At 50.4% G+C, this 12,855-nt stretch overlaps 5 protein-coding genes across 5 annotated transcripts; 3 read left to right on the top strand and 2 right to left on the bottom strand.

Annotated features, from left to right (window-relative positions):
- Positions 1–453: 453 nt before the first annotated feature.
- Positions 454–3,308, top strand: BDQ94DRAFT_135613 (glycoside hydrolase family 76 protein). The gene is made up of 4 exons (XM_026764710.1): positions 454–1,051; positions 1,256–1,500; positions 1,571–2,020; positions 2,084–3,308. Exons 1-4 carry the CDS (start codon positions 952–954, stop codon positions 2,660–2,662), a joined length of 1,374 nt encoding a protein of 457 aa, XP_026631098.1. The 5' UTR covers positions 454–951; the 3' UTR covers positions 2,663–3,308.
- Positions 3,309–4,105: 797 nt separating this feature from the next.
- On the bottom strand, positions 4,106–5,533 carry BDQ94DRAFT_166290 (integral membrane PTH11-like protein; the record flags this gene model as incomplete). Its single annotated transcript, XM_026770509.1, has 6 exons — positions 4,106–4,515; positions 4,589–4,653; positions 4,718–5,091; positions 5,139–5,206; positions 5,262–5,301; positions 5,366–5,533. 6 exons carry the CDS (start codon positions 5,531–5,533, stop codon positions 4,106–4,108), a joined length of 1,125 nt encoding a protein of 374 aa, XP_026631097.1.
- Positions 5,534–6,344: 811 nt separating this feature from the next.
- BDQ94DRAFT_156804 (transcription factor domain-containing protein) lies at positions 6,345–8,469 on the top strand (the record flags this gene model as incomplete). The annotated part of the gene is made up of 3 exons (XM_026768664.1): positions 6,345–6,397; positions 6,440–6,622; positions 6,717–8,469. 3 exons carry the CDS (start codon positions 6,345–6,347, stop codon positions 8,467–8,469), a joined length of 1,989 nt encoding a protein of 662 aa, XP_026631096.1.
- Positions 8,131–10,364, bottom strand: BDQ94DRAFT_181437 (pantothenate transporter; the record flags this gene model as incomplete). The annotated part of the gene is made up of 5 exons (XM_026773885.1): positions 8,131–8,847; positions 8,921–9,328; positions 9,394–9,916; positions 9,966–10,090; positions 10,140–10,364. 5 exons carry the CDS (start codon positions 10,362–10,364, stop codon positions 8,623–8,625), a joined length of 1,506 nt encoding a protein of 501 aa, XP_026631095.1. The 3' UTR covers positions 8,131–8,622.
- Positions 10,365–10,950: 586 nt separating this feature from the next.
- BDQ94DRAFT_181435 (metal-dependent hydrolase family protein) lies at positions 10,951–12,214 on the top strand (the record flags this gene model as incomplete). Its single annotated transcript, XM_026773884.1, has 1 exon — positions 10,951–12,214. The coding sequence occupies one exon, from the start codon at positions 10,951–10,953 to the stop codon at positions 12,211–12,213; it is 1,263 nt and encodes a 420-aa protein (XP_026631094.1).
- Between the last annotated feature and the right edge of the window lie 641 nt (positions 12,215–12,855).

Here is a 12,855-nt window from a genome sequence, read left to right as displayed (position 1 = left end):
CCCAATGACATTCCGAGTGGTGCTCGTGATGTACCCGCAAGGGGGCTGACTGCCCTCCGATCGGCTGATGGGGTTCCGCCAAGATCACAGGCTGCAATGACAGTTCAGACTGCGGAATGCCAGGCATTGCTTGGTGAGGATTAGCAGTGCTGGGCAGAAAAGCTTAGGATGGCAGAACAACGCCCATGCTTGCGACCGGGGCGCAAAGGTGCGAGACTGACTTGGCTGTGGCAGCCATGCCATTCATGGGGAAAAGGCAAGGCAAAAGGGATGATCCATGGTTCCCGCCCGGCCAGAACTCAGCCTTTGTTCGGATTAATTGTTTGGCTTAATTTTCCAGGGGCAAGAGGGGAAAAAAAAAAAAGATAGAACACCAAAAAGAAAGGGAAGATCGGGATGCCGTATTCGTATTGTGGCCTCAGGCTCACTTTGATACTAAACACCTCATCTTTTCTCCAGGGACTTAGAACAAACTCTGGTAGTGGAAATTTCATCACCCTCATTTTTAGCTCCTTTCTGAAGTCTGAACCCCTTCTGACCCTGTCACACCATGATCCTTGGGGTCGAGAAGAAATGCGAGGGCGAGAAAGCTGATTGCACGAGGAGCTGACGTGGACGGGGACCAACTCCACCGGTGCCGATGGTTGGCTTTTTGGGCCTTTCTTCCCTTCTTTTTCCCGTCGATTAAAAATAGGCCTGGCCCGGCGTCTACGCAGCTTGATTTGAAGCAAACCCCCATCCACCTCTCTTGGTTTCTGCTGCAATGCCATCATCTCATTCTTGACTTGACTGCCACTGTCTCCATCCGTATTCCCCCCTTCACTCTCGTTTACTCTCCGTTCCTGCTGGTCAGTCTCTTCCTTGACCGTGTCCCTCGCTTCCAACACTCGTTTCCTTCAATTTCCTCCCCCCTTTTCTCTCGTTGCCCCCCTCCTCCCGCTCCCTCCCGCCATGCGTCTCGTTCGAGATTGCCTGTATGGGGGGTTATTCCTTAACACGGCGCTCTTCTCCCAGCTCTCCCACGCCATCGATATCGATATCAGCAGTACCAGTATGCCTTCCCCCCACTTCTTCAATCTCTTTCCCATTATATACACCACTGTCTCGGCCCTTGCTTTATTCCGTCATCCTTCTCCTCTCCTACATACTTGGACGCAGTTGCGCCACTATATCTAAGACTCCATGCCTTCCATTCCAACGACATACATAAATACCATGAATTGACAACTGATACACATTTTTATTGTCCGTATAGGTTCAATTAAAGATGCCGCCAGTAAGACGGCCTACGGGTCCATGACCTGGTATCATGGAAACGAAACCGGTCAGATTCCCGGTGCTTTCCCTAGCAAGTGGTGGGAGGGTAGCGCGCTTTTCACAAGTTTGCTCCTCTACTGGTATTACACTGGAGACAGTACCTACAACGACGAGGTCCGTCAGGGTATGCAATGGCAGGCGGGTGACTGCGATTACATGCCCGCCAATTACAGTAGTTACCTGGTAAGTGACCTGACCACACCCATCCCCCCTGAACTTGGACAATAGTCTGACTCTCGTCGCTGTTCACTAGGGTAACGACGATCAAATGTTCTGGGGTCTTGCCGCCATCACCGCTGCCGAGATCGAATTCGCCGACAGCTCCTCCGGATATTCCTGGCTCGCTTTGGCCCAGGGTGTTTACAACACTCAGATCGACCGATGGGATGATTCGACATGTGGCGGCGGTTTGCGCTGGCAGATCTACCCTTACGAGGCCGGTTACGCCATGAAGAACTCCATCTCGAACGGAGGTTTGTTCCAACTCGCCGCCCGCCTGGCCCGCTACACCTCAAACGACACATACGCCGACTGGGCAGAGAAGATCTTCGATTGGTGTGCCTCGACTCCGTTGCTAAACAACGAGACTTGGAACGTGGCCGACTCCACCGATGTCGATAACAGCTGCTCCACCCAAGGCAACAACCAGTGGTCTTACAACTACGGCGTGTTCTTGACGGGAGCCGCGTACATGTACAACTATGTGAGTGATTCCGACCCCCTTGAGGTGCGAAGGAAACATGTGCTGATTTGACGCCATTCACAGACCGGCAAGGCCAAGTGGAAGACTGCGGCGGAGGGCCTCTTGAACGTCACGCTCGACACCTTTTTCCCGGCGAAGTATGGTGGAAACATCATGTCCGAAATTCTCTGTGAGCCGACCGAAGTGTGCAATGACAACGAAATTCTGTTCAAGGGTCTCGTCACCGGATGGCTTGGACTTGTGGCCCTAGTGATGCCGTCGACGTATGATAGCATTTTGCCAAAGCTGCAGGGGTCTGCCGAAGCTGCCGCAGCCTCCTGCAGCGGAATGAGCAACAACACTTGTGGTGTGCGCTGGTGGCCCAAGAAGTGGGATGGATGGAACGGAATGGAGGAGGAAATCGCCGTCACCAACGTTCTATCCTCCGCGTTGGTCAACACGAAGAAAACCGCCCCTGTGACCTCCAGCACCGGAGGCAATAGTAGTAGTGATCCGAACGCAGGTACGGGCGACAACACCGGGAGCAGCGGCAGTACCGAATCGAAGATCACCACGGGCGACAAGGCGGGTGCCTCCATCCTGACCATTGCCTTTGTGGGCATGTGGGGAGGTATGATCGCTTGGATGGTCATTGGCGGTTGAAATATACCACCAACCTACAAAGTCTTGTGATTTGTCTGTCTATAGTGATTCGGTTCATATGGCTGGGCGATTCCCCCTTTGTCCTTGCTATGTTTTTTGATTTGGGCGATTTCGGAAAGGCGCAATGTGTCTATAGGTCTACTACATTTTGTGAATGCCTTCTCTCATGCATGTATATAATCTAGATAAGTTGGTTTGGACTGGACTGGTTGGCCTGGGTACGTGTCAGGTTCCCTGTACTTGATATTCTTCGTTCATGTGACTTATTCTCCGAAAACATACACATTGATTATTGTTGAAACAAGCATGTCCTGTGAATTATCCAAAGACATCTTTCTGAGAAGGAAGCACCTGTTCACTAGTTTTACTGATACTGAGTGACAGACCCATGTAGGATGTCACTATGCTTCTCGTACTATATCTATTTATACATTAACCTCTACAATCATAGTAGCAGCTACTCCTTACCAACTATAACCAGAATAGCAGACATAACAACCCAGATATAGTTACTAACTAGTTAATAAGCCAGAACCCGAAACACCGAGTGCTTGACGGCATGTGGTTCATATCTGAGTTCGGTGCTATTTATATACCAACTATCGTCTCGATATAGAGTTAGTGATACTGCTATTTCTCATTTGGCCTTACTACTAATCATTTGAGCTGGTACTACAACCATGAACAAATCTCCAACAAACGAATACCAACCTGACCAGCAGGCTGCTACTAGTGTTATTCTTTAAGCACCTAAGCCTAGCAATATCACTATTTGGGAGAAATTGAACGGACGAAGGAATAAGTCATCTATAGCTCCGTATCTAAATAGTGCTCGTGAATTAGTTTATGTTGTTTTCTTTCTTATAAATGAAGTGCTAGTGTTGAGGAGGTAGAGAGTGGTTGTTGATAAGATATACCTCTGTGGATGTCTACTACTACTACTACTGTTGTATTTAGAGCTGTTACGTTTGTGACTAGTAATTTAGATATACTACTAGTAGAATCTGAATATCATGAGGTTATCCCTCAATCTCGTTAGAAATAATGAGTCCTTTTCACAAATATATACTACCGATATAGCTTGAACCCTTCTAGCATTGAGGGAGTTTTCGAAAGATAGTATCCGGAAAGGTGGTGCCGATGTACAAGAACCATCTACCCACTATCTTACATGAGTATTTATTCATTGGTACTATGATAGTACAAAACCAACTCAAAGGCTTTCTGAGTTCCGCACGAAGACCTTTCTAGTACCGTTTGCAAGGTCTGTCGGTGTGAGAGGGAAAGGGAGCTACTGCATAGATTATGGATTATTCCGTTTTCATTCCCAACCATGCTTCTCTTCTAAGCACAGAATGACTCTAGCCTATCTATTTTTATTTAGCTCAACATAAGAAATAACCCAATGAATGACTACCCACCATCCAGCGACAAAGACAACTATCACCGACGACCCTCCACCGTCTGATGAAACTCTCGCTTTACTGTGATAGCATTTGGCACATTACTCAACCGCACAACTTCCATCCCCGTCTCCATGTCCACCACCTTCTGCACGGCGAAATCCTGTCCCCTAGAGACATGGCTATCATTCGACGAATTGCCGTTCTGCAATTGAATCCACTGTTCATTGAGCGTTTCGCTAAGACGGTGTCGGCGAGGGCGAGACCGCGAGGTGAAGTTCTTGGACTCGCGGCCGTAATGTAGGTGGGGATGGGAGGAGCTGCCTCCTGTTCGGCTTGTGACCTTTTGCGCCGCTTGCCTGAAAAGGCGGTAGATGATGGGCAAGTTGGCGCAGAGAATGCCCCCGAGCGATTCGAAGCCGGATAGAACACCGAGGTCGACGCCGTCCCCTACGTTTGTCTTATGTTAGTGTGGTCAAGCGTGGTATTACTTGGTGGGTTGGAAGAGAGAGAATGGACACACAGGTGATGTCGGACGAGCTTTCCGCAAAGACAAAGGCTAGACGGGCAGCGCTTATGCCGCATGTTCTGGTGATCATGTAAGTGTTAGTGCTTGGCCCACTAAGGAGGGCGAAATGTGGAAAGTACCTACATGAATCCAATTGAGAAGATGATACAGAGGGCAATTTTATTGCTTCGGGTCGTACGGAGCCGCACAATCACCCCTATCGGGAGAGCAAATATGACAAGGTCGGTGATCATGTTGGAGGTGTTGACATAGTATGACAGGGCGCTGGAGTTGAAGCAATGGCCTTTGACACTGGCATCCCAGAAAGCCTCCAGTGGTCGACAGAGCAGGCCCATAAAGATCTCAATCGTCGCAATCCACAGGCAGACAAATGTGACACAGCCAATTACTGTCCTGCGAAACCATTGTATTGCGAATATGCGGTAGTATAACGCGAGGATCCCGAGTTTGACACTTGCGAGGCCGACATTATAGAGGTGGCTAGCAATATAGTCACCCTGTTATGTGTCAGTTAGATCGGGAGGTAATCAGTAGCGCGTTGTACCTTCAAAAATGCCTCGAGGTCTTTAGTCGAAAGGGTTGAAGCATGTTTACCAAAGCCATGACGCATGCCTAAGTATGTTAGCTAAATGCTGGCTAGAGACGCACGAGGGCATGCATCCCATACCGACGACCAGCATGATAATACTGTATGTTACCTCCAGCATCTAACCGAAGACAACAAAGATCGTCAGTATGCACAGGAACCAGGAGATAGGGAGGCAAAAGCACCGTAGCTAGAGTGATTAGGTAGTCATCTGCATGAAAGCGGTCCTCTGTTGGACCACGGACTTTCACGAAAAGCCGTAGACCCGTGCATAGTGTCATGCAGACGATAGGAACGGTGTATCCAGCTATCACCACAGGCACCCTCGAGGCAGTCTCTAGCGAGCTCGTCATGGTGGCCTACATGCTCTGAAACACACCATATGCCTAGGAATTCTGGTGCCTCTGAGAATCCCGCAGGCCCCGAGCAGTTTATAGGACCCTAAATCTCATGATTAAGATCTGCAAAGTCCCTTCGATGGGCTACAGGGGTCGTCGGCACCGTATGGAATTGAAATCACTACCAATAAACTAATGGCAAGCTCCATGGTCCGGATCTAGATCGAAGGCAGCAGGATTGGTCGCGTAATCTCTTTTTCCTGAGGCGGGAGGAGAATATTCGAACAAAGGGTGGAGACCTGAGAACATTGCAATAGATACTGATAGTCGAGGCAGCTGAGCCGAATGGCCGCATCAAACCATCTCATAAGGTGAATTGAGTTTTGATGGATAACTGAACCATCTAGAACTCGGCCCAGGATGGCATTCCTAGTCTCTGAGTGGAGTCCGATCCTCCGATGAAAGGTCCAGGAACGCGCTATTTGAATCGAAAGGCGTCAGTAATCGGATTACCGCCGGTGGTAAGACTCGATGACTATGGTTCGAGGTGATTGGATACGCACTCAACACCGTTAGTTTCAGCTTGCTATCCCACTAAATGATGAGGGGGGAACTCCAGCGACTGTTGGCTGACGGACCGTCCCTACCGTCTTTAGGGTACGGGGAGACCTCATTAGTGTCCGCCTCGGACGCGATTAGCGTTCCCATGGCGGATGGACCTTCGCCCAGTCGCCAATCCCATCCAGCCCTCGATATTAACCGCGATGTTGGGTTTTCAGCTCGCCCGTGGCCACTCCGAGGTTGGCCGTGTTTCCGGACCTCCACCATGGCCTTTCCCCCTCCGGTAAGTTCGTTCAGCCCACTCGGAGTCCTCCAAAGGTCTTTTCCCCATCTTATCCTTCTCACAAGGGAATAAACTAGATCTGGCGTTGAGTGTCCTAGTAAAGACATGATTGACTGTCGACATGTTCATTTCGTGGTCGTTGAACCCTGGCCCTCCAACTTCATCCGACTCAGATTCGTCGCCTCCGAAGACGTCCCAACCCAGAATCCGGTCCCGCAGCGGTTGTCTTACGTGTCGTCGGAGACGGGTCAAATGCGACGGTGCGTGTTGTCCATTGCCTGTCCCATCTCTAGGTTGATGGGAGCCTCGTGCTCCTTATGACTTGCTCCGGTGTTGTACACGGCAATTTCTAAGCGACAAGGAAGCTTATTCTCCGATGCGTCCAGAAGCTCATCCAGTATGTGTGCGCTGCCAACGGTCGAAGAATCGATGCAACTACGGGGTCCGCCTTCAATGGGAGGATGATATGCGGGCCGCGGGGAAGTGCCATGGACGAACCGGGATTGTAACCAGAAGGGATTCGCTTCGATGCAAAGAATCTGAAGAGGACGAAGATCTTCTGCCTTCGAAGCGGATCGAACGCAAAGATCAACCTGGTAGCGACGGGGAATCCGCATTGATCCTCACTCCACCCTCGTCGCACAGTCCACTGCGGGCCGCGACGTCAGAAAGCGTTTCCTTTCTAACTCGTGACACATATCACAGTCAATATCAGCACTGGAAAGAGAGCAAGATTAAGTCATCAAATACCACCTTTCGGACCTTGCCTTGGACCCTCGATGTGCCCGATGTTGATGATGTGTGCTTGTCGTTTTACGAGTCGATAATGTGCCCCGCTGCCGTTACCATCGACAACGAGGAAACTAATCCCCTCCGCAATACAGTGATGCGCATGGTATTTCGGTCTGAATTGGCATATTATTCTGTGCTCATGACCAGTGCGCAGTATCTAAGATCCATCGATAGTCGCTTCGAACTCTTTGAGATGCAGGTCCGGCAAAGGGTACTCAAAGGCTTGCGTCAAGCGTTGGCGGAAAGTTGCTTTGAATTCGAAGACGTGCTGCTGCCGACTATATTTCTCTGCTCTTCGGCTGTATGTGATGTCCTCGCTCTTGATGTTCTCATGGGTGTCAGTATTGACTCGCAGCAGATATCTCACAGCTGTGACGCCTCCTGGGTTCGCCATCTCACATGTTTCCAGATGGTCATCAAGCAGAAGATTCGTCGCCACACAACAACAGACGTGCCGCAACTGTTCTTGAGTTACTTCCTTGCACATTTAGTGCTGGCAAAGTCTCTCTTCCCCATGGACAAGGCACTACCTGTTGTAGAACTGCGGAACGATCTCTCGTTACCCGTAGAAGAAGGGGCCAGCTGGACCTCTTCAGATTCTCTGTCCAAGGCCATGGACCCAGATACGCTTCACGAAATTGATGTTTGGACTGGCATGAGTAACCGCATGCTCTTGCTTATCAATGATATATTAAGTCTCAAGGATGATGTGCGGGCCTTATATGAAGAAGGGACCGAAGCTGAAGAGAAACAACGCGTCATTGAAGCCAAGATTATCACTTTACAAAGGAATCTTCAAGACACGACACACCTACTCCCGAAATCACTGCGTCGATGTCAGGATTCCGCCGAGGTTGTCCATAGGCGTCGTCTCCTTGAGTACACTGGCGAATCATATCGTCTTGCCGCGTGTCTGCTTCTTTCGGAAGCGTCCACGCCAGCTTTCCTCGGTTACATCAGTGAACCAAGCCTGGGCTTGGATACAACACGAAAGCAGCGCCATGTCGATTATATCCTATCTCTGGTAGAATCGATAGTCTCATCGCTGGATCACCTCCCAATCTCCTGGCCGTTATGGCCCCTCTTCATTGCCTCGTGCTGCAGTACGTCTGAATCCGACAAAGCACGGGCTTTGGCACAATTCCAGGCAGCTCAAGCGAAAGCCCCATATGAGAACACTGTACGAGCACAGACAGTTGTGGAATTACTGTGGCAGCGACGTGAGCTGTATGTGGCAGGGGAGAGGACACGGACCGGTCGATTTGAGTGGGAGTTGGTGATGGAATTTCTGGGGTGGCAGACGAGCTTCGCTTGAAGATGCCTCTTCACCTGATTCACGCACACATGAACACACGACTTTCAGCTGTATACCCCAAGACATCGTTTCTATAACTAAGTAGTATCAACTTTTCACTTTTGTTCAACCTGTTGCGCACTTCACCCTTCCGCACATTTCTTCTATCTTGTCCTACAAACAGTATCGATAACTTTCGTTCTGCCAGTCCGTGATATCGCCCGACTCGCTGTGGTCCGAATGTGATTGGACAGCATCCTCCATCTCTGGTGACTCGGGCTCAATAGTCCGGCCTTGCTTGCGATTCCTTCGCTTATTCTCCCACGCCATATACACTCGCAGAGCAATGACATCCGCGACGGCAATGCAAAAACACGCCAGAATAGCGGCAAACGCAGTCTACAAATACCGTCAGTGTTTCAATCACAGCAGACAAATGGAGAGCAACTGAAATGAGAGAGAGATCTCTTACCAAATATTTAGGGGCTTCGTTGGTCTTGAACAATTGCGGCCCGGCAATATTGCCCACGCAGTACCCAATAAACAGTATAGCTGTCACGGTACTTTTCTTGGTAAACCCAGCAAAGTTACTCGAGACCAGACTAAGACTGAGGGGCCATCCGGCACCAAAGACACTGACGAGCCACACCCCAACCAAGCGACCCCATTTCTTCTCGGTAGGGAGCTGTCGCATGAGGAGAATGCCGATGAGGCTGACCAGAAGAGTGGCGATCATCCAGTAGCAGCGGAGACCACGGAAGCGATTGCATGTGAATGCACTAATAAGCAGAAAGACGAGAGCCACAGCAGCCATGGGGATGCTGTACAGGAGAGTGTTGAAGGTATCGAAGCCGAAAGACTCGATAACCAGGCTCGAGAACTGCTCATATGTTTAGTGCAAGTTCATTCTGTTCATGTGGCTCAGAGGGGTTTGGAAGAACTTACGTTGGTTATACCCCCGTTTGGCAGGGAGACCATGAAATTGTAGACGAACAAAAACCATGTTTTTGGATCAAGCCATGCTTCGATGAATTGGTCTTTCTTCCATTCGCGGCTCTGGTAGCTCTTCTGGCATGCCTGCGCGCGAAGGTAGGCGGGCTCGCGTTGATTCGGTTGGAGGAACTTGGCGTTACGTGGGGAGTCGGGCAGGGCGAAGAACAGGAAGACCGACCATCCCAACGTGATCAGTCCGAATATTATGAAGAGCCATTGCCACGGCCCCAACCTATCTTCAATGTGGCCGATGGCGTAGGCGAGAACGCCTCCGAAGATTGCGGCAACGCCGTTGCCCGCGAACCAGATGCAGCTGCGCAGAGCGTGCTCTGATGGCGTATACCACATACTCACGACTAGAGTGAACCCGGGGCTTATGGCGCTTTCGAAAACTCCCAAAAGTACACGGAGCGCGGTCATCCCTGCGAAGTTGGAGGCTGCTGCGTGGCAGGTTAAGGTAATAGCCCATAGAATCCTAGCCTCTTAGTATATTGTCATATGAGTTGGATGTGGTACTAGCGTACATCATAGTAGAGAGGTATTTGCCGAGCGGGAACTTGACAAACCCCAGAGAGACAGGGTAGGATGCGACTAGGTAACCAAAGTAAAAGGCACTCGAGGTCCATGAATAGAGGGCTGTGGTCATGTGCTGATCTGACGTTAGACGAATCTGAGAAGCACAAGGGGTTGCAGCATACCGTGCCACTCAGAAGACCCAAGATCGATGCATACGACAAGGTCGTCTTATCGAGATATTGCAGCAAGTACGAAAAGAACATCAGCGGAAGAAGACAAAGATCGATGCGGCGGATGATGGCTTTCTCCTCTCTCTCTGAGAGGGGCTGAATAGACTCATTGGGACCCTTAGGAAACCTCTTCTCGTCCTCCATCGGCGGCGAGTTGGTACTATCCGAGGCAGACATGTTGGATGGATGTGCTGGAATGACAGACTACTTGCCAGGACAGTGCAGGTAGCAAAGGAAGAACCGGGGAGCTCTTTAACCTCCTTTCAGAACAATATAGTATCATATGCAGCACGGTCTCGACCCAAGATTAATTGACGGCACGATCTGGCGCTGCGCCGTTAGGGCTGCTGGCGTGGCGCCGCTGCCGAGGATTGGGCCCATCCTCATGCGCCGAAGTGTTGCCTTCCCGACTAGCGGCATGCTTAGGCTTACGCCGGTGTATTACCGTCATGACCTTGTATGCTCAACTAAACCAAAATAGGCCCGGCACATCCTCGCTTCGACCTACTTATCTGGTGAGTTGTAACCCCGGATAGGTTTCGCCAGACTATTGGTGACCACATCAGTGTCTGGCGTCGCGTCTTGTCTTGTCACTGTCGACAAATAAGCTGGCTCCGAGTGGGCACACAATGTCAAATGGGAACATAGCCTCGGCTTTCTGCATACGGTTAATATATGCTGCTTCCCTAGCCAGACCAGGATCACATCCTTGTCAGTGTCAGAACTGTGATCCAAACTGCGTTGCACTCATACCCCTTTGATTATGCATCGGCCCCTGACAGACAGCACTCTCTACCGCATCGACGCGGATATCCTAATCCCTGGAAGGGGAGCACCAATTGCCCGTGGAGCTGTGGTTTGGAAATCGAAAACAATCCTCTATTCTGGACCGCAGCATGAAGTACCAGTCGAGTATCAGGATGCTGTTACCACACATGTTCCTGTTGCCATGCCAGGCATGTGGGATTGCCACATTCACTTCTTAGGAGCAACAGCGGCGACCATGGATTCGATTGTAAATACCCCGCAAGCATTAGCAGGGGCACGAAGTGTCCCTGACTTGTATGCAACCATCATGGCGGGATTCACATCAGTTCGCGAAGTTGGAGGATATGGTTGTGAGCTGACCAAAGTCATTGACGAAGGCCGCATTCCAGGACCGACCATCTACGGTGCGCACAGCGCCATCAGCATGACGGCAGGCCACGGCGACGTACACGGTGTGAATCTCGAGGGTTTGCGGGACCTATGTACGCATGGCCTGCCTTTGACGATCGCAGACGGTGTGCCCGAGTGTCTGCAAGCCGTACGAAAGCAACTGCGGCACGGAGCACGCATCATCAAGGTCTGTGCCAGTGGTGGTGTAGTGAGCGCTATCGACGACCCGCAACATCAAGAATTCTCGTTCGAAGAGCTGAAAGCTATTGTTGACGAGGCAGCGCGAGCAAGACGCGTTGTGGCCGCTCATTGTCACGGCAAGGCAGGCATCATGAATGCTCTCCGTGCAGGTTGTCGCACAATTGAGCACGGCAGCTATCTGGATGAGGAGGCTATCGACTTGATGCTCGAGAAGGGCGCGATGTTAGTGGCAACACGCAGCGTTATCGAGAGTGGACTGGCAATGCGTGATCTCTTTACGCCCGGTTCATACCAGAAGTTGCTCGAAGTAGCCGATACACATAAGAGGGCATATGAGCTAGCAGTCAGACGTGGCGTACCTATCGCTTTGGGTACAGATCAATTCATCAGCTCGGATAATCCCGCATTGGGATATGGACGCAATGGCAAGGAGCTGGTATACGCGGTTGCAGCAGGTATGACACCGCTAGCTGCGATTGAAGCTGCCACGGCCAATGGGCCGTTAACGCTCGGAGATCAGGCACCAAAGAGTGGCCAATTGAGGGAGGGATTTGACGCAGATATCATCGCACTGACGGCAAACCCACTGGAAAACATAAGTGTGGTCTCTGATCCAAAGAATGTCACGCATGTATGGCGGTATGGCAAGCTTGTCAAATCAAACTAAGGTGATATCTGATAATTAAATAATACTTGACGTATTCGATACGTTCAATTTTCATCTTTGCACCTGTCAATCTCTATATCGTATAAGGAGAAGAACGTCGAGTGTCCATACGGTTTTCTCACGCTCGACGTCCCCTGTCGAACCGGTGGTACAGAACGCCGATTCTGTTTGTTTTGCCCATCTGGTTTCTGAGAAATAACTCAGAAGCAACAGCCCAGCACGAGGGTACTTCCTCCTGCTGGTATCATATCATATGTTTCCCTTTTCTGCCGCAAAGCGTATGCGGATGCCAGGATTCCTATTACCGCTTAGGACACCTTATGCAGTCTGGTGCCGACATTATAAATGAGTGTTTTGGAGTATCCCATTGGAAGCACTCCCACAAGCTCGCTTGAATTTTGCTGCTGCATACAATATCACTTGTATCTGCCGGATATTCCCCTATGTTAAGAGTCAAGAGCGCATCAGTTGTCTAACTCATGTATGCACTAGGGTCGCTTACCTGAAGACGAACGAACTATGAGAAAGGCATTTTGGTGATAATCCTCAAATTGAGGGCAGTAAAATATTGTGGTAGGAACGAAGAACGAAGGAATGTGAATGGAAAACCTGAGGCTCCAACCCGCCAAGGCGAGCAAGCCG

Source organism: Aspergillus welwitschiae (genome assembly GCF_003344945.1).
Source record: "Aspergillus welwitschiae strain CBS 139.54b unplaced genomic scaffold BDQ94scaffold_3, whole genome shotgun sequence".
NCBI lineage: Eukaryota > Fungi > Ascomycota > Eurotiomycetes > Eurotiales > Aspergillaceae > Aspergillus > Aspergillus welwitschiae.
This window is presented reverse-complemented; position numbering and strand designations above follow the sequence as displayed.

Bases quoted from the DNA above. Each gene is read 5' to 3' on its own strand.
- BDQ94DRAFT_135613 (XM_026764710.1), top strand. From the start codon at position 952: ATGCGTCTCGTTCGAGATTGCCTGTATGGGGGGTTATTCCTTAACACG. The intron at 1,501-1,570 runs GTAAGTGACCTG...GCTGTTCACTAG, and splicing joins CCAATTACAGTAGTTACCTG to GGTAACGACGATCAAATGTT. The intron at 2,021-2,083 runs GTGAGTGATTCC...CGCCATTCACAG, and splicing joins CCGCGTACATGTACAACTAT to ACCGGCAAGGCCAAGTGGAA.